The sequence below is a fragment of the Anolis sagrei genome, chromosome X (genome assembly GCF_037176765.1).
Source record: "Anolis sagrei isolate rAnoSag1 chromosome X, rAnoSag1.mat, whole genome shotgun sequence".
NCBI lineage: Eukaryota > Metazoa > Chordata > Lepidosauria > Squamata > Dactyloidae > Anolis > Anolis sagrei.
Window position 1 is genome coordinate 73,052,261 of NC_090034.1, and position 20,805 is coordinate 73,073,065.

The 20,805-nt window shown below is 44.5% G+C and overlaps 1 protein-coding gene across 1 annotated transcript in view; it reads right to left on the reverse strand.

The window, feature by feature from the left end:
• The window catches only part of ARID1A (AT-rich interaction domain 1A), a 111,558-nt gene extending 96,417 nt beyond the window's left edge, over positions 1–15,141 (reverse strand). The window contains exon 1 of the mRNA XM_060784496.2: positions 13,844–15,141. Coding sequence (XP_060640479.2) covers positions 13,844–15,121 — 1,278 coding nt within the window. The 5' untranslated portion in view covers positions 15,122–15,141. The remainder of the gene's footprint in view (positions 1–13,843) is intronic.
• Positions 15,142–20,805: the final 5,664 nt, after the last annotated feature.

The following is a 20,805-nucleotide window of genomic DNA, read 5'->3' on the forward strand; positions in this document are numbered from 1 at the left end:
TGAAGGCAGGAAAGAACCATGATGCACTGTGCCTGGGGTCACTGCATAATACAGAACTACAGACTATGAAAAAAGTTAGGTGTTACTCAATGCTACAAAACTGGTAAAAACGTCTGCCAAATTGAATATGAAGAAATCATTTCAATAGTTAGAATACTGTGCTAGAAGAGACCAGATCCATTTTGGAAATTCTGTTTAATTTCCATCTGGTTAACGAATTCTAGTTATTTCTCTTAAAGCTACTCAAGATACACAGATCTTCAGCCCTCTGGAATACAACTCACCAACCATCATGGATGAAGCATGGCTTGCAAAGCAAGTACAAAAATAAGCCATCACATATGAATAGGAATTATCACAGAAACCTGTATATTGTTAAAGAAGTGAGTAATAACTGCTTTCACATTACCCAGCATCCCCCTTCCCCATGGCAAAACTTCCTTCTTACTGGTCACAGACTGTGCGATACATACCTAACAGCAATTCTGCCCTTCCAGTACATCCTGCTTTTGTCTACAGCAGTGGTTCTCAACCTTCTGAATGCCGCGACCCCTTGATACAGTTCCTCCCTTGAGGACCCCCAACCATAACATTATTTCGTTGCCATTTCATAACTGTCATTTTGCTACTGTTATGAATCGCCATGTAACTATCTGATATGCAGGATGTATTTTCATTCACTGGACCAAATTTGGCACAAATACCCAATACGTCCAAATTTGAATACTGGTGGGGTTGGGGGGGGGGGCGTGAATTTGTCAATTGGGAGTTGTAGTTGCTGGGATTTATAGTTCACCTACAATCAAAGAGCATTCTGAACTCCACCAACGATGGAATTGAACCAAACCTGGCACACAGAACTCCCACGACCAAAGGAGAATACTGGAAGGGTTTGGTGGTTGTTGACCTTGAGTTTGGGAGTTGTAGTTCACCTACATCCAGAGAGCACTGCGGACTCAAACAATGATGGATCTGAAGCAAACTTGGCAGGAATACTCAATATGCCCAAATGTAAACACTGGTGGAGTTTGGGGAAAATAGACCTTGACATTTGGGAGTTGTAGTTGCTGGGATTTATATTTCACCTACAATCAAAGAGCATTCTGAACCACACCAACAATAGAATTGAACCAAGCTTCTCACACAGAACCCTCATGACCAACAGAAAATACTGTTTTCTGATGGTCTTTGGAGACCCCTGTGACACCCCCTCAGGACCCCCTCAGGGGTCCCGACCCCCAGGTTGAGAAACACTGGTCTACAGAAGCTGAAACTATAGTGTTAGTCTTTTATAGGTTTCATCTACACTAGGGGTTCTCAAACTTTTTAAACAGAGGACCAGGTCACAGTCCCTCAAACTGTTGGGAGGGCCGGATTATAATTTGGAAGAAAAAAATGAATGCACATATCATATTCTTCTGGTGCACTGCCTTGTTATAAAGGTAGAAATAGCGGGGTACAAATAAAGTTAATATTAATAAAATAATAATAATAAGTGCAATACAATACAATAAATAAAATTAAGAACAATTTTGACAAATATAACATTAGTATTTCAATGGGAAGTATGGGCCTGGTTTTGGCTGATGAGATAGGATTGTTGTTGTTGTGTGCTTTCAAGAAAATGCAGCTGGCTCTGGAATGTACTTCAAATGTTGTTTCTTTTCTTAGCATGGCATCTACATACATTAGAGTCTCACTTATCCAACCTTCGTTCATCCAATGTTCTATATTATCCAACACAGGCTGTCTCCCACCCGGATCCACAGCTGTTTCAATACACTGCAATGTTTTGGTGCTAAATTCGTAAATACGGTAATTACTACATAACATTACCGTGCATTGACCCCTCCCTCCTGTCCTTCAGCAAGATGGTAAAACTTGGCTGTGGGACCAAGCCTTTGTGACAGTGCAATAAGGCAATAATAGGAAACTCTACCCTGCTAACCGGATCCGGTATGGCTGATTTGAGGTGGTTTTAAACAATTGATTTTAAAGTGGATATAACTGATTTTAGTGTTTGTGTATATTTGTATTTTATTTTATATTCCAGCATTGAATGTTTGCCATATATATGTTGTGCTTCACCCGAGTCCCCTTTGAGGTGAGAATGGCAGAATATAAATGCTTTAAATAAATAAATAAATATTAACTGGGTGGCCCTGGGCAAGTCATACTCTCTCAGCCTCACAGGAAGACAAAAGCAAAGCCCCTCTGAACAAAATGTGTTGAGAAAACTCTGTAAAAGATTTGCCTCAGGGCTAACGTAAATCAGAAACACCTTGAAGGCACACAAGTATCTGTATTATGAATAGCCATAGCAGCTGGAATTAGGAGAGTCCAAGGAGAAAGTATAAATAAGTAAAGTAATCCCAATGAATTAAAAATTCTGGTATGTTTAGTACTGCAGCTTTAGTCCTCTAGTAAGTGCTCACATTTAATCTGAATGCTGGGTATACCAAGACTAAGTCAGAAATCTGTGTATTGCAACAGGCAATTTGTGTATTATTCAAATTGTCATCTTAGTGTAGTTTTGACGCAACTCATGGAGAACTGTTCAACACACATACTATTTTCCTAAAAGTTAAAATACTGTCATATGAACATTTAAGGAATTCTACACAGTAAAGAAAGTACTCAACAGGGAAGCTACAAGAATTAGACTCAAGTTTACTTTCATTGGAAAGTCTTTCACTAGTGGAAAGTCTGAAGCACTTTGTTTTCCAAGACAATGGTCACTCCTTAAAAGTCATACAAGAACATCCCATCTGTTGTTTCACTGCTTCCAGTCCAGAAGGCCTCCTAGATCTGTAGACTGGGAGAGTCAATATGACTGGAAGAGTCAACATGGAGTTATGAAGGAAGTATGGTATGTGCAAAGTATGTACCAAAAAAAGGTTGCCCAACCTTTGTTTAGCATGCAGTACTACTGTTGAATACCAATCTCACGCAGGGAGACATTACACAAATAACATTGATTATTACTATGCTTTGTGAACAAACATCTACATCCAAGGTGCCCAGAAAGACAGATCTATCCAATATTTAACAGAAGCTTCCATTAACATTTCAACAAATCACTACTGATTAGAACTTCCTAATCAACACCTCTGGATTTTCAGAGGACCAACTAATTCAAGTAATATCATGTAACTTGTCAATAAATACATAAATACAAACTTTCCAGAAGCCAGAACAAAAGGGCATGCATTCAATTTTGGGGGAAATATATCTCTGATTAAATAGTTCAACTAGGACCCGGAGTCATGTGAATAATAGAAAAGTAAACATATTGTCAATGTCTTTCTAGGACATTATACACAATTTTGCTCTTGGAAACACAAAGGTACTTGATTCCTCTCTTGAAGCAACGCTGTGCTCTTCACCAAAGTTTCATCATTCAAGTGCTGAGCAATGTCGAGACATGCAAGTCCAGGTGCGCAGAGAAATACGAGTCCCTCCCCAACCTATACCTAATTATATCACATGGGCAAATCACTAGGCCTTTTTGTAACAAGCAATACATTAATCCTGAGAGAAGCAGTTCTTCCTGTTCCACTCCTGCTGGTGCTTATTCTTCCCCTTGCGTGCCTCACAAGGCAAGTTTGGGCACTATTACTTTAAAGACAGAGCATAAAGAAAGAAAGGAGTACTGCCTTGAAGAGGAGGAAAAATGACCTTGTAGTTAAGGCACACAACTTAAAACTCAAAGACCCAGTGTTTCTCTCCAGTTGTTGTACAGACAAACACAACCACTCTGGGCAAGTTAAAACCTCTGGGTTTCCAGGTTCTCTTTATGTGGAAATAGTATGCAAAAGGGACAAAATATAAAAACTACTAATCCAGACAAAGCTTTCCTTGGCAAAAAGCCGCCCGACATTTCTATACAAATGCTATCTGATGACTGACTATGCGGTTCTGTAATGTTGAAGAGTCCTGTTTCGTTCAACTGTACGGAGGCTACTGCAATAAGAAAAGTTATTGTACAAAGGTTATTGCTTAAAATTTCGGTTTACTAACTATTTGAACACAAAGCAATTAAATGGTGCTTATTATATCATCAGAATAGGGAAGGGGATGTAAAAAAATATCTACAAGCTAAACCTAACTGCTTCATTAACATCATGCACTAGTTTTGAACTAAGATGGCCACTTGTTCAGTAAACACTGTACATACCTATCAGGTACTATGAAGCTTACACAAAATTGACCAGTGTATCTTACAAGGAGAACCTGCACCCAATGATAGAATGTTTCTGCTGAGGGCTGCAGTTAATCAGCATTTTTTCCCCAGGATGCACCATTAAATTTCTCCCTCCAACTTGACTTTCAGTGTGTTCAGCCAAAATACACCAGTCTATGGCTACTAAGGATGCTCAGTCCCTCACTTCAGGGACCCACCCTTGACCATTTTGGTCCTTTTGCAAAAACTTGGATTTCCACAAGCAAGATACTATTTATTTAGATGAGACAATTTTGGCTGCACTAGGATCGGTACTGACATCTAAAACTCAAGACATAAAGGAAAGGGGTACATAAACAATACAATAAAGATCCTCAAATCATCCACAATATCAATTTTAAAATAGCAAAGCAGCGCAGAACATGGACAGCTATTTCATTTTACTTTTAACCATCTCCCACCACTGCACCAACCTTGCAATAAAAATACAGGAAAAGCATTAAGATGATATTCGGCTTGTTTTCTGGATGGGATTGCATTGCTTTTAGAAAGTTAATTTGAAATAGATTCGTGCATATGTGGCATAACTTGTGTGCACTTGTATGTCTCATAGAACAGGGTCCATTGAGATCCAACTGTTCTCTCATACTACTTTTCTGTTTATTTGTTGCCTCTATGTAATTTTAACTGTCTTCTTAAATGAGTGCATTATCTTATGCAAATCATTTCATGAATGTGGTATATACACTGTAAGAAAGGCAAGAGATATCTAAAAAATAAAAACAAAGATATGAAAATGGGTCCTAAACTGGCCATTCATGCTAAATTCATTATGCAGAAATAAACATAAGATTCTGTTTCTCCATCCCTAAACGTCTTTCCTATTAGATTTGAAAATATATACAATAAACATACATGACTTCAGTACACAGAATGGTGTCAGATGGAACTGAAGACCACCTCCTGCTCTTAAAGTAAAACATTGGGGGGGGGGGGGCAAGAACAGACCAGACAAGAACAGATCCAAAAAGAAAAAAAATTAAATAACTATCAAAAAACTATGTTTTATTCTACTGAAACAAGAAGACAGGCTCACTCACCAAAATTAGCATCAACAAATATATAATGGGATTAAATAACAGTAAGTGAACCTATTAAAAACATATCTCAAGTCAGCATAAGTGATTTTAATGGAGAAGATTGTGAAGTAGCAGTATGATCTGGCTTCTGATAATACAAAATCAGCAAAAACTCCCAGACACTGGAGGATGCATAACACAGGTCTTGAAGCATTCCAACCATCAATGAAAACCTGAAATGGGAACACAGAACTGACCAAGTATGATAATTAGGCATCCTTGTACATTCATCCTAATTCAACAAACATTAAACCCAGAGTTTGAAAGACTTCTTTACTCTCTGGCAGGTATGGGAAAGAAGCAATGTATTTTTTCACCTTTAAAATGTCCCTAGTTTAATTACTGTGTCAGTCATTTGTAGTACATCAACTGCCTTGAAATAAATCTTCCAGTGTATAGAACTTTCCCTGGAAATACCCTCTCTTAAATATTCAGGGTGAAGTTCACAATCTAAAAACAGAAAACATATTCCTGCTTGGATTTCCATACTCTTTCATGCCCTTGACCAGCATTTCTCAACCTGGCGGTCGGGAACCCTGAGGGGTCAACAAGGGGGTTTCAGAGGGGTCACCAAAGACCATCATAAAACACATATTGCTGATGGTCTTAGGAACCCCTTTGGCAGAGAAAGCTGAAGATTTCTCCACCTGTCCTACTCTTCCTTTTGAGAAACAGACAGTGATTGGCCGACCTCTCAGCCAAGGGGAGGGATGTTTCTGAGACTCCAAGCGGGGAGGGGAGATCAGGCATGCTCAGTGCATGGCGGTGTAGTATGCATCTGGAGGTGAGGGAGAGAACATGAGGCTGGGGGGAGGTGTCCCTTCAAGGCAGGGGGGAAAGCGCCCTTTGACTGTAGCTTAACTATAAATGCCAGCAACTACAACTCCCAATTGACAAAATCAATTCCCCCCACCCCCACCAGCATTCAAATTTGGGTGTATCAGGTATTTGTTCCAAATTTGGTCCAGTGAATGAAAATACATCCTGCATATTAGATATTTACATTATGACTCATAAGAGTAGCAAATTTACAGTTATGAAGTAGCAACAAAAATAGTGTTATGGTTGGGGGTCAGCACAACATGAGGAACTGAATTAAGGGGTCGCGACATTAGGAAGGTTGAGAATCAATGCCCTAGATCTACAATGCTGTTCCCAAGTCCCCATGGTTAGGACCACAGCTACTCCTGCTACCACCTATGGATACTTAAGTATTCTACCGGAAGTAATATAACTTTTTTTAAACTTTCAATCAAGAACTACACAACTAGAATATTTTTTCAATGTTATCAGCATTATTACATTTTCATTAAGGAACTACAGATTTTTAAAATCTGAAGAATCAACCAAGATCAGTGTTAATCTCAGAGGTCACTTTTTGATCAGACATCTCAGAGCCAACTATTATATGAAATACTATTTTACACAAAAGCATATTGAACCTAAGAATTGACAATCTTTCAAGCCATAATCAGAACTGTAGTTGGAATGAGCCTATTTTTAAACTTGGATCCAAGAAGCTTTAAAATACATATATTTCTCCTCTTTCCTATCACATTTACAAATGCCTGATGCCAGAGTTCTCTCTCCCTACATGGCACAATTTATGAATGAACTATTACAGTATTATCTCTGAATATTACACTTCTAAAGAGATGACAGAGGCACAGATTGAAATGACAGTAGAAAGTGACTGATTAGTTTTGAAAATTGGCAGGAGTTTCTGACCAGAAATGGTTCATAAAGTAGCACTCCCATTGGCTCCTCGATACGTAACTTGATTAAGAAACCTGGTATAATATTATTATATTATAAGGGTATAAATTAACAAAGGAGGGATGAAACAGCCAACAGCAGCTGTAAACTGGAACTTGCAGGGCAACATTCAGATTTTGCTACTTTTTAGTCTTATGGTGCAAAAACCTAATTCAGAATGAACAACACAGACCTATCAAATTCTAAACTTGCCAAAAACAATCGTGCCCTGATGGTTAAAGAAACCAGTTTATCTGTGTCTGCATGATTTAAAAACAAATAATCAATTTCTTAATGAAACCTTCCTATGCAACTTTAAAAGAAATGTCAACTTTCAATGTATAAACTGATTCAAAAAGTAGCCACTGTGATTCCTATTGGTGACCATGCCAAACCATAGTTTTGCTGATAACACCATATCACAAGGCTTGAACTTCCTGGTACAGACCAGAAAAACCATGCCTTAGAACTACCACTCTACATTATTCTTCCAACAGCTTGCACAACATTTCCTAAGCTCCAAACGTAACTTCCGTTTATATAAGTAACAGCCTAAAATCAGAGCTGTGGCTTATGACTTCAAACATAACAAGCCACAATAAGCAAACATGGATTTGCGAATCAGCTTCAAATCAACTCACAGCAACTGACTGTCCTAGTTCAGTGATATGTGGTCTGTTCCTATGTAGCATCAAATCATGGTCTGAATTAAATGGATAACCCACTTTTTCTTGCAGATAAACAAAGCTAGTTCACCACAAATAAAAAAGTAGAAAGTAATACACATATTATACCCAGATTGTTAATACAAAACAATGTCCACTGAAACACAGGCCCCTCTAGTAAAGGTATACATTAAGTCTAGTTGTGTCTAACTTGGGGGGGGGGGGCTGCTAATCTCCATTTCTAAGCCAAAGAACCGGCATTGTCCCTAGATGCCTCCAAGGTCATGTGGCCGGCATGACTGCGCGGAGTGCCGTTACCTTCTCGCAGAAGCAGTACCTACTGATCTATTGATCTACTAACATTTTCATGTTTTTGAACTGCTAGGTTAGCAGAAGCTGGTGCTAACAGCAGAAGCTCATCCCGCCCTCCAGATTCGAACCGCCAACCTTTCGATCAGCAAGTTCCACAGCTCAGCAAGTTAACCCGCTGCACCACCAGGGGGCCCCTCAGGCCCCTCTACACTGCCATATAATGAAGTTTCAAACTGAATTATATGGCAGTGTAGATGGGACTACAGTCTTCAATACTTGCATAAAAGAAGGCATAAGGTTGTTAAACATCTTTCAGGCAACTTTCTCAAAAAAAAATTTGTACAATGCATGGTTTTAATGTGAAACCTGAATGTAGCATATGGAATTTTAAATGTGTCCAGGATATTAAACTCATTCATATAAACGATACATGATACAACATGTTGAGAGAAATGCACATTCAATGCAATTTTCCTAACCTACAGTATTTTCCACATATTATTGTATGTGCTGGATAAATTATTCAGCTTTCCATAAAATAACTTTGTCACTAGTCGAATAATTCACCAAGTTAAAGACATGTGTCCTTTCTTATTTCCAACTGAAGTACTGAACTGAACAATCACAGAGTCAAAATAACTTGTCTAATTCTGTAAAACAATGGTATTTTGTCAATATAAGTTAAATAACTGACTTTTCTTAAGTCAGAAGCTTTAGTAGAGCTGAAGTAACACAAGGCAGATAAAACTCTAGTTCTGCCTCTAGGAATCTCAAATAATTTCCTTGATTTACCTTGTCCAGTTCTAAAAGAAAAATCATAGGACATAATTCATAAGTATTAATATGTCACAGGGGTGTTAACTCTTCCTTGTGCTAGCCAAAGCTACTTTGCAACTTTGACAGATGATGCTTTATGAAATTTGTTTGTTCTTGAAGTTCCAGTGATCATGTTGTCTACTGAGCATGCATCTTATATCAATGTACTGTTGAAGACTTTAATGGCCTAATATAAGATTGTTATGAACTAATATAAGATAGGTTGTTGTAGGTTTTTCAGGCTGTATGGTCATGTTCCAGAAGCATTATCTCCTGACGTTTTGCTTGCATTTATGGCAGGCATCCTCAGACCTCACAACCTCTGAGGATGCCTGCCACAGATGCAGGCAAAATGTCAGGAGAGAATGCTTCTAGAACATGGCCATACAACCTGAAAAACCTACAACAACCTATCTTATATTAGTTCATAATCTTGTGACAGTATGCATACAGGCAGTTAGAACATGTACATTTTTAAGTGAAATTCCAGCCAAATATATATAATGTTCATTGTTCTTCACTGCTTATACCCATAGAAAAATTAATACCTACATATACAGCAGTTTAAAAATATCTCCTATACAGAACTGGGTCCATTACACATTTATATAAATCTATTGTCATACAGATACTTCACTTCAGTCCAATAACACTGATATAACTTTTGAAATAGCACATAGACAGATTCCAAAGCAGTGGAAGTGAAAAATGAAAAAAGTAATAAAGAGCCAACTAATAGGTAGGCACAATTTTTGATTCCAAAATATCACAAGTCATCAGCAGCATAAAGTTGGTGTCACTTTTCTCTGAAAGTAACATTTTAATATCCGAAAACCCAAAGTTTGAATATGTGTTTTATTATTTTGTTATTTTATAAACAAAGTTCACAAAAGAGGCAGTTAAAAAAAACCTTGACAAATACAAAGAAATGTTTGCCAAGATCATGATTTATGCCAACTTGCAAACCTTCACTATGAAAGTAAGAGCCAATCATTAGGTTGGATAGATCAATTTACTTTCCTTCACTAAAATATAACTAAGGAGGAGCAGACCATGACTATGACAGTCGCTATGGCTACTGGGATTTCTAGTTGAGATGCTACAAATCCATTTAGGTGTTCCACACTTAGATAGGCTCATTTATACTACATATTGCATTGCCATCCCACTAACTAGTCACCCCCAGTTTCCCACTTTTTCTAGATGCCCTACAGCAGTGGTTCTCAACCTGGGGTCCCCAGATGTTTTTAGTCTTCAACTCCCAAAAATCCTAACAGCTGGTAAACTGGCTGGGATTTCCGGGAGTTATAGGCCAAAAACATCTGGGGACCCCAGGTTGAGAACCACTGCCCTACAGATTCTAAGGCAGTGGTTCTCAACCTGTGGGTCCCCAGGTGTTTTGGCCTACAACTCCCAGAAATCCCAGCCAGTTTACCAGCTTCCACACAGCTGAATAAAATCCCACATTTTCCGCTTTGAACTGGGAATATATGGCAATGTGGACTCAAGATAACCCAGTTTAAAGCAGATATTATGGGATTTTCTGCTTTGATATTCTGGGTTATATAGCTGTGTGGAAGGACCCTAAGCCAGCTTCTCAGAACTGATCACAAATTCTAATTTCCATTCCACACTTAATTACTGAAAGTCTGTTTTCTTTACCTAGTCCTAGGTTGATTTTTTTCAGGTCAGAAGTGCCATAACCTGCAAAAGTGACTATGTTTATTCCAGCAGCCAGAAATATTGCACAGTTATGTCCTTGAAAAGGGGATGTTTTTCAAAGCATGCGATTTTGTGAGGTACCTTTTAAGAGTTCTGCTATATAACCTCTTAAAATATTCAACAGTGGTCAAAAAAACCTATTTGAAGTCAGAAAGGTGAATTAAAATTAATCAATACAAATCATGTGAGCATGAAATTACACTCATTCAGTGGGCCTTACTCCCATGTAACTTTGTTTCATCCTAACAATGATGACTCAAACTTAAAATAGAAAGCTAAAAGAAAAAGGAATTAATGCATTTCATTTCTGCTCTTCTTTCTGCATTCTTCCCTCTACAACTGAGACCTTCAACACCTGGAACAAAAGACCCACGGGGGGTTTCACATGCCAAGTTGAACCAAAAACTCACAAACTCTCATAATGTGAGAAGTAAATATGTGCATTTAAGAGCTAGTTTTATTTGCAAATTTCAGCTCCCATACAGGGTGTATGAAAATCATCCTTACCATGTATACACCAGTGAAATTATAAAGAAAAATGTCTGTATGCAGTACTTATCCACTTAATTTTAGATGTTAACACACTGCAATGTAGCTAACATCTCCTGACCCCAGATACATATCCTCACTTGCATAGAAAACTATAACTAGTTTTAGCCATATATGGGATATAATACTGCTACAGAGTAATTCAAGTTTCTATAATGTAATAAGATCTGCAACATGGTGTGTGTATTAATACAAAGAGCATCTTCTGTTTTCACCCAAGATATTTTGTTGGCATACTTAAGATTGTAACAAGGGACTGAACTAAACATACATCAGTCAACCAGATAGTGGTTCCTATGGAGGCTACCCTAACCTAGCTGACCTGGCAAGGTGAAAATAGTGCTAAGTCATATGACAAAAGGCTCACCTGCACACACAGAGAATATTGCATCCTGTCGTGTGTTGAAAAAAGGCTGAAAGATTCTGAAAACGAACCCTAGCAGTCATTATCTTACTATTTCTTCACATCCCTTCCCACTTTCCAAGCTATAATTGCAAACTCCTTGGGACAGAGGCCTCTCTTATTGTTACTCTATAGTGATGGACACAGGGACAGCACTGAAGATATTAAACTAAAGTGAGCATGGAAACAGAAATGGAAGGAAATTGCCTTAATCCTGAATATGGTCACTATGGGGCCACCTGAACTGTCAAATTAATGCTGTTTGATACCATTTTAACTGCCAATGATTAATGCTATGGAATCATGGGATTTGAAGTTTGATGAGGCACCAGCACTCTGGTAGATTCCATAGCATTGGGCCATGGAAATTAAAAGAGCTGTCAAACTGCATTAATTCCACAGTGTAAACGCACCCTGCGATTCAGTTAGATGACTGAATAAAGTCAATACTGTGATGTCCAGCTTTTAGAGACAGGATACAGAGAAATACTGAAGTTCTAGATCAGTGGTCCTTAGCCTGTGGGCCACGAACCACCAGTGGGCTATGAGGACAAAAATTTGGTCCGCAAACCTTTTCCTTCTTTATTTTATTTTATTTCTGCTCCTTTTGCACCGCCTGCCATTCCTTCCCTGTCGCTGACCATGGCGTATGTTCTGTATCAGAAACTACACCTGATATGGTCTAACCAATGCAATTTTCTGAATCAGCACCGCAAACTGAATCTAAAGTTGACCAAAAACTAATTCATAATCCTTTTGGTACTTCTCCCATTTATTGTCTTCATCCATAAAATGGGGTGTTCAGGCAGCAGCAGAAGCCAGACCTTGAAACTGTTAGGCCATTCAATGCTAATCAAGGTGGCCAACTGCAACATTCGCACTTGCCTCAAGCAGACAAGAATTATTTCTCCTACCCTGGACAGTCCACAGATATATAAACCCAATTTTCCTAGTTTCCAAGAGACCTCACAACCTTGGAAGATGCCTGCCATAGATGTAGGCCAAACATCAGGAGAGAATGCTTCTGGAACATGGCCATACAGTCTGGGTAACTCACAGCAACCCAGTTTAAAAAAATAAATTATAATATTTATCCTATTTCTGGTTGCGCAGCTCCAGTTTCAAGATGGAGGGTCAAATAATGCTGGAAAGAAATGGACAAACTTGAGAGAAATTGGTGATACGCCAGGAAAAGTCATAAAAATCAAAACAAAACTAATTGGTTAAACTGGGGGGAAAACACGCCATTGTTGCTTTCGGCCCCACAGAACCCACTCTAGGCTGCATCAGGCTTCACTACTAAAAGAAATCCAAGGTACAACCAAATATGCCATCGCTGCCTCTTTTGTTTCAGGCACAATGCACCCAGGGCTGGCTGTCTGTGGATCTGCTCCTGCTGAACCTCCTCAAGGTCACAGCCAATTTCAGATGTGGGATTAACAAAAAAATACCAAAACGAAGGGGGTCCCCAAAAGTGGCCGTGATGCTCTGGGTTATGGCTTGTCGAAAAAGCAGAGTGTAAAAGTTTATGAGCTCATCAGGATTGTTGTACCATTACATCAGAGGCAATTATAAATGGCCAAGAGCAGGAGATGGGGAGCCAATCAGATCACAGATAGGATGTCAACCTAAGACCAACTGTCTCCTGGCTTTGACAGAAGGATTTTACCTCCATAATTCAAATCCCAAACCAAAGCAATCTGCACTTTACTACTCCAATCACTGAACTGTTTACCAGCACTTCCAAGAGGGAGCCCAAGGCGCCAGGCTCTGGAAAAAAGCCTGCTCAGAAAATGGCTCTAGCCAGCCTGGGCAAGGCGAGGGTGTCAGAGCAGGGCGTCCCACCGAAGGCTCCCCGCGACCCACCCCGGGAAAGAAGGAAGAAGGGGGGGAAGGCAGGGGAACCGGGCCGCCCAAGGGCTCAGCACACCCCTTGCAGCGCTGGCCTGGCCTCGGGCCCCTTCCCCCCCCCCCCCCAACCCAGCCACACGGGGCCCTTCGGGGCACCCCAGCCCCCCTCCCGCCCCCCAGAGAAGAGGCAGCAGAGCCGGCCTCGCCCCTCCTGGGAGCCCCCTTGGAAACTTGCAGGCAGGAAAGGGAGCCGGGCACGGACCAGCCTGCTCGCCCTTTCTCAGAGAGCTCACACAAAGGAAGGCTGGGAGAGGAAGGGAAGGCAGGGAGGCAGCCATTTTAGAGAGGCAAAGGAAGGAGGCAGACAATGGCAGCTCCCCAGCACGGCTTGCCTGCGAAGCCCCCCTCAGCCCCGCACCCCGAGGGGCCCCTCGCCCCTCCTTTTTACCTGCTGGCTCCTGGCGAGCGCCTGCCCGGCTCCGGCGCCGCTGCTCCCGGGGCTCATGGGTGGGTGGTGGCTCCTCGGCGGGGCTCCAGGGCCGGCTGCCGTGGCCCAGCCCTGCCCCGCGCCCCCGCCGTACGGGGAGGCCGAGGCCAAGTCCGCCGCTGTTGCCGCCGACGCCGGGGCCTTGTTGGCCACTGCTCCCGCGTCCTGGGCCCCGCTCCCGTAGTCGGCCCCTGGGTAGCCTGGGTAGCCCCGGGCCGAGCTGGGCGAGGTGAGCAGCTGGTTGAGCGTCGGGGTGGAGGTGGGCTGCGGGGTGGCGCCTCCTCCTCCTCCTCCTGCGCCCCCGACCGCCGAGGGCCCCATGCCCACGAAGCGCTGCTGCTGCTGTTGCTGCTGCTGCTGGAAGGCCGCGACCGGCGGTTTGGGCCCGGCTTGCGCGGGGCCCTGCGCGTTCCCGCGGGGGGAGCTCAGGGCGTAGGCCTGCGGAGGGGCCCCCGTCTGCTGGTAGGCGCCGGCGCTGCGCCCAGGCCCCGCGTAGTAGGAGTTGTACTGGTGGTTGCCGAAGCCGTGCTCCGCGCTGCCCCCGCCTCCGCCGTGGGAGTTCTGGGGCGGCCCGGGCGGAGGGGCCCCCGCGGGCCCCGGGTAGGGCTGCTCCAGGCCCCCGCTCTGCAGCGCTGCCATGCCAGGGCTTTGTTGTCCGCCATGTTGGTGGAAAGCAGCAGCGGCGGCGGCGGCCTGGGCGCTTCGTCCCCCGTAGGGCTGCTGTTGCCCGAAGCCGTAGGCCGGAGGGGCCAAGGCGGACGGGTGGGGAGCTGGGGGCGGCGGCGGCGGTGGCTGCTGCTGCTGGGGCGGCGTCCCCACCCCGTCGTTGCTGCTGCTGCTGCTGCTGCTGCTACTACTTGGCCCGCCACCGCCGGGCGGCTCCGGGAGGTTATTGTTCAGGGCGGCGTTGGTGGGCCTGGGGCCCGGGTTCCCGTTGGAGTTCTTCAGGTCGGGCTCGGGCCCCGCCGCCGCGCCCCCGCCATTGCTCTCCGCCGCGTCCGGCAGCTCTTTCCCCGGGGGACCGTCACTTTCCGAAAGCGGCGGCTGCTGCTGCTGCTGCTGCTTCTCTCCGCCGCGCTCCGCCACGGCCGCCTCGCCCCCCGCCTCTTCCGAGGAACAGTCCCGCTGCTGCTGCTGCTGCTGCTGTTGTTGCGCCGCCGCCGCCTCGGCTTTCTTGAGCTCGGACGGGGCCGGGGCGCCCAAGGTGCTGGCGGCGGCGGGGGCCACCTGCGCGGCCATGATGCCCCCTCCCCACCCGGCCAGCCCCCTCCGCCTCCGCCCCCGAGCGACTCCCGCCTGGCCGGCCGGCCGGCACCAGGCCTCACCGCTCCTCTCCTCCTCCTCCTCCGCCTCCTCCTCTCCCTCCTCCGCGGTCAGGCGGCGGCGGCGGCTTCCTCGGGACGAGTCGCTCTCATTCCTCCTCCTCCTCCTCCGGCGGCGAGGCGGGCTGGACGCGGGTGCGAGGGGCCTGGCCCCACTCTGCCTCTCGCTCAGTTGCAGCCGGCGAAGGGAGGAAGGAAGGAAGGAAGAAAGGGGGGAGGGGGAGGAGGAGGAGGAGGAGGGAAGGGGAGGGGGCAGGACGGGGCTCCCGGGCTGGGAGAAGAGGAGGAGGAAGAGGAGGAAGGGAAGGGGCCGCGCCGGGAGCGAGCCGGGAGGACCCTCGCCCCCGTCCTCAGATCCGGGCCGGAGTTCTAGGCCGAAAAGCGAGCCGAGTGGCGGCGGCGGCGGCTTCCGACTCTCGCCCGCCGAGTCCTGCTCACTCCGACACGAGGCTCAGCACTGCCATTTTTACCCAGCGCCGCGGCAACCTGCCAAACCCGGACTGGATTCCCGGCCCCGGACTGGAGCCTGCTTTTCCCCTCCCCCAGCTCACAAAGGAGGAGCTGCCAGGCCCTGGACGGCGAGGCTGGAAGAGCAAGGCAAAACCTAGCTCGGTCACCCGCAAAACCCGGACCGGATCGGCGGCGGAAGCGGGACGCGGGGAAAAGAAGGGGGAAGGGAGCTCTTAGTTCAGCCTCGCGAAGCCACAAAAGGAAGCTTCGCTGCTGACAAAACAGAAGGGACGCCGGTGGAGCGCAGTGTTCCGAGGGAACCCTATTCCCGCCTCCGGTCGCTCCCCTTAAAGCAACAAAGGCCCCCGCGGCCAGGCAAACCCAGCACTCGTGCCTTTAAAGGCAGGCAGAGGGATTAAATGCCAGGCGCGGCAGGAAGGCAAGAGAGAAGGAGGACGGGGAGGGAAGCAAAACTTCCAGCAAGGATTCCCCAGGACCACGTTTTGGCCGGAAGGTTCACGCCAACCACTTGGAACGACCTTTAAAAAGGCCCTACCCTCATTCCTCGAGTAGGAACTTCAAGTTTGCACTTCTAAGCATACTTCCAATGCTCATTCGGCTCTGGACCGACTAAGGTTGACTTGTGTATACAGCAGGCATGGGCCAGCTTGGGCCCTCCTTCCTGAGGTTTTGGACTTCAACTCCCACCATTCCTAACAGGCTCAGACCCCTTCCTTTCCCCCCTCAGCCGCTTAAGCTGAGGGAAGGGGTCTGAGCCTGTTAGGAATGGTGGGAGTTGAAGTCCAAAACCTCAGGAAGGAGGGCCCAAGTTGGCCCATGCCTGGTATACTATATATGCTTAGTATTGTGGTTCACGACATGCACTGTGGCAAAATCACTAATTATCCCATTTGGTTTTTTTACACCAACAGTCTGCTATTTGACTCAAGCAAATCTATATAAACAAAAATGTAATGTTCGTTTGTGGGATTAACAGAACTCAAAAACCATTGGACGAATTGCTGCCATATTTGGCCACAAGACACCTACTAACCCAAGGAGTGACCATCACTCAGAAAATGAATTTGGCATTTAGGAGTTGTAGTTGCTGGGATTTATAGTACACCTACAATCAATTAGCATTCGGAACTCCATCAATTATGGAATTGAACCAAATGTGGTACACAGGACTCCCATGCCCAATAGCAAACACTAGAAGGGTTTGGTGGGCATTGACCTTGAGTTTGGGAGTTGTCGTTCACCTACATCCAGAGAGCACTGTGGACTCAATGATGGATCTGGACCAAACTTGGCACAAATATTCCATATGCCCAAATATGAACACAGATGGAGTTTGGGGGGAACAGACCTTAACACTTGGGAGTTGAAGTTGCTGAGATTTATAGTTCACCTACAATCAAAGAGCATTCTGAACCCCACCAAGGACAGAATGGGGCCAAACTTCCCACACAGAACCCCCATGACCAACAGAAAATACTTAAGGCCATCCAGTCCAACTCCCTTCACCGGGGCAAGAAAACGTAATCAAAGCCCTCCTGACAAAGAGCCATCCAGTCATAGATATAGATAGATATGTATGAATCACACCCAGAGTGATATAGTATCATAGATTTGAAAGGGACCCCTGAAGAAGGAGAATTATATGTTGCATGTTCCAGAGTAGGCAAACCAGACACTCTCCACATCAACACTGACAAAGAAATAGCAAGAAATACTGTTTACCCACAAGCAAAAAGGAATTACATATATTAGAAATCAACACCTTCTCATTACTTTCCAGATCACCAGACTGAGCCACAGCAACATGTGGTAGGGGACGGCTAGTCTATATAATTAAAAAGGTAATGTTTGTTTGTGGGATTAATATAACTCAAAAACCACGGGACGAATTGACACGAAATTTGGACACAATACACCTATCAGTCCAACGAATGACCACCACTCATAAAACACTTAAAAACACAGCAAAAGGGGCTTAAAAAGCCAAAAAAGCAAAAAGATGCTTCAGCGCATGCGCAAAAATGACTCCCCTGGCAAACAAAACACACAATAGCATATCCACACTCTCTTCCTGACTACAGCTCCCAGCATCCCCTTGACCAGGCCCTTTAGGAGAGGAGGATGATCCAAATGCATTGATTCCAAGCTGCAAGCTTGCTTTTCTTTCGATTTCTTTGAGAGCATCCCAATCCCTGTATATTTCCAATTTTGTATTCCTGGACCGCAACTCCCAGCAATCCTTCAGACAATTAGATTAGATAGAGATAGGTAGGTAGGTAGGTTGGTAGATACATAGATCAGGAGGACTGCTGGGAGTTGCAGTCCAAGAATAGGTAGAGAAGGAAGAATGGAGAGAAAGAGGAAGGAAAAAGGGGGGAGGGAAGGAAGGGAAGAGAAGGAAGGAAGGAAGGAGAGAAAGAAAGGAGAGAAAGAGGGAAGGTTGGCCACAGCAACGCGTGGCGGGTACAGCTAGTAAATAAAAAACATGAGAACCAACCTAAGACATCATGCTCCCTGAGGTTGAAAAACAAACAAGGCTCCCACATGTCATCCAAATGAATGGCATACCAACCTTATGCCAGTCACATCATTTTTGGCACAGGACAAAGAAAATCCCACATAACCTTTTATTCATTTCTGGCTGTAAAAAATGCAACAATCATAAAACTTTTTCTGGCCTTTTCAGGACACCACAAATCTCCTGCCTTTTGAGATCATTGGCTTTGGAATCCATTTAAATATCTCTTCCTACTTTTTGAACCTGGAGGGAATTGCTCAAGCATACTTTTTCCACAATAGGTTCTTCCCTTCCATCAATAACAAAATAACACATGGATCTAGAACAGAGGCCCAGGTAGGCAATGGTAAAGGGTTGTGGGAATGATAGGCCCAAATACCTGCTTGGGCAAAGTCATGGCTCAGAGCAGGGGCTCCCAAACTAAAGCCCTTGGGCCAAATGCGGCCCTCTATAGTCATTTACCCAGCCCCCACCCTAAACTTTAGACTTAGGGTTGCTCTGAGAAACAACTTGAAGTCACAATAATCCTAATTAACTTAACTCCCTCATCAGCCAAAACCAGGTCCACACTTTCCATTGAAATACTGGTAGGCTTCTGTTGGTTAAAACTGTCTTCCTTTTAAACTGCTGGGCTTCTGAACTTGCTGACCGAAAGATCAGTGGTTTGAAACCGGGGAGCAGGATGAGCTCCTGCTGTTAGCCCCAGCTTCTGCCAACCTAGGTAAAGGTAAATGTTTCCCCTAACATTAAGTCTAGTCATGTCCGTCTCTGTGGGGTTGGTGCTCATCTCCATTTCTAAGCCAAAGAGACACCGTTGTCCGTAGACACCTCCAAGGTCATGTGACCGGCATGACTGCATGGAGCACCGTTACCTTCCCACTGAAATGGTACCTATTGATCTCCTCACATTTGCATGATTTTGAACTGCTAGGATGGTAGAAGCTGGAGCTAACAGCGGGAGTTCAACCTGCTTTCCGGATTCGAACCAGCAACCTTTTGGTTAGCAAGTTCAGCAGCTCAGTGGTTTTACCTACTGTACCACCGGGGGCTTCCATTTTAGACTTAGGGTTGCTCTAAGTGTAAAACAACTTGAAGGCACAACAATCCTAATTAACTTGACTCTCATCAGCCAAAAGCAGACCCAGACTTTCCATTGAAATACTGGTTTATGCTTATGTTGGTTAAAAATATTCTTCATTTTAAATATTGTATTGTTCTTTCAAAGAAGATATGTGTTGTGTGCATAGGAATTTGTTCATTCTTTTTTTCAAATTACAGTCTGTTCCCCAACAATCTGAGGCTGTAGTACATTAAGGTATGTACTTAATATGAAGGTGGCGCAGTGTGTTAAACCGCTGAGCTGCTGAACTTGCTGACCGAAAGGTTGATGGTTTGAATCTGGGGAGGAGGGTGAGCTCCCCTGTTAACCCCAGCTTCTGCCAACCTAGCTGTTTGAAAACATGCAAATGTGTGTAGATCAATAGGTACTGCTTCTGCAGGAAGGTAACAGTGGTCTATGTGGTCATGCTGACCACATGACCTTGGAGGGGTCTATGGACAACACTGGCTCTTTGGCTTAGAAATGGAGATGAGCACCACCGGTTGGATACAACTAGACTTAAAGTCAAGGGGAAACCTTTATTTAATACAAACCCTCAAACTAAGAATTATCTTGTACACGCAAACTGTTCTTCCAGGTGATATTGTCTTCCCTATTACATTAAGCAAACAGCTAAAGTATGTGAAGTGCTTTATGCACAAGAAAACATGTAGTATTTTTACCTAAAAAGTCTTATAGACCAATCTCCCTGCTGTGCCACCTCTACAAAGTTTTGGAGAGATTTATTTTGCATAGAATTGTGGAACAAATAGACCCTTGTCTGATTCCACAGCAAGCTGGCTTCAGGAAAGGCAAAAGCTGCACATCGCAAGTGCTGAACCTGACTCAGCACATAGAAGATGGCTTTGAAAGGCAGCAGATCACAGGAGCTGTCTTCATAGACCTGTCAGCAGCCTATGATACTGTGAACCACCGCCTCCTCCTGAGAAAAATGTATAATATCACAAAGGACTATCACCTCACCCGCCTCATAGGAAACCTGCTACAAAACAGGAGCTTTTTTTGTTGACTTCCAGGTCCAGAGAAGCAGATGGCGGAAACAGAAGAACGGCCTGCCTCAGGGGAGTGTGCTTGCTCCATCCATGTTCAACATCTACACAAATGACCAGCCACTGCCAGAAGGGACAGAGAGTTTCACCTATGCTGATGATCGTGCCATTACCGCTCAAGCAGGGAGCTTTGAGATGGTTGAACTGAAGCTCTCCGAAGCTCTAGGTGCTCTTACTGCCTATTACAGGGAAAACCAGCTGATCCCTAATCCATCTAAAACACAGACATGTGCTTGTCACCTTAAGAACAGAGAAGCATCCCAAGCTCTGAGGATTACCTGGGAAGGAATCCCACTGGAGCATTGCAGCGCACCCAAATACGAGTCACTGGACCGTGCTCTGACCTACAAGAAGCACTGCCTGAATATCAAGCAAAAGGTGGGTGCTAGAAACAATATCATACGAAAGCTGACTGGCACAACCTGGGGATCACAACCAGACAC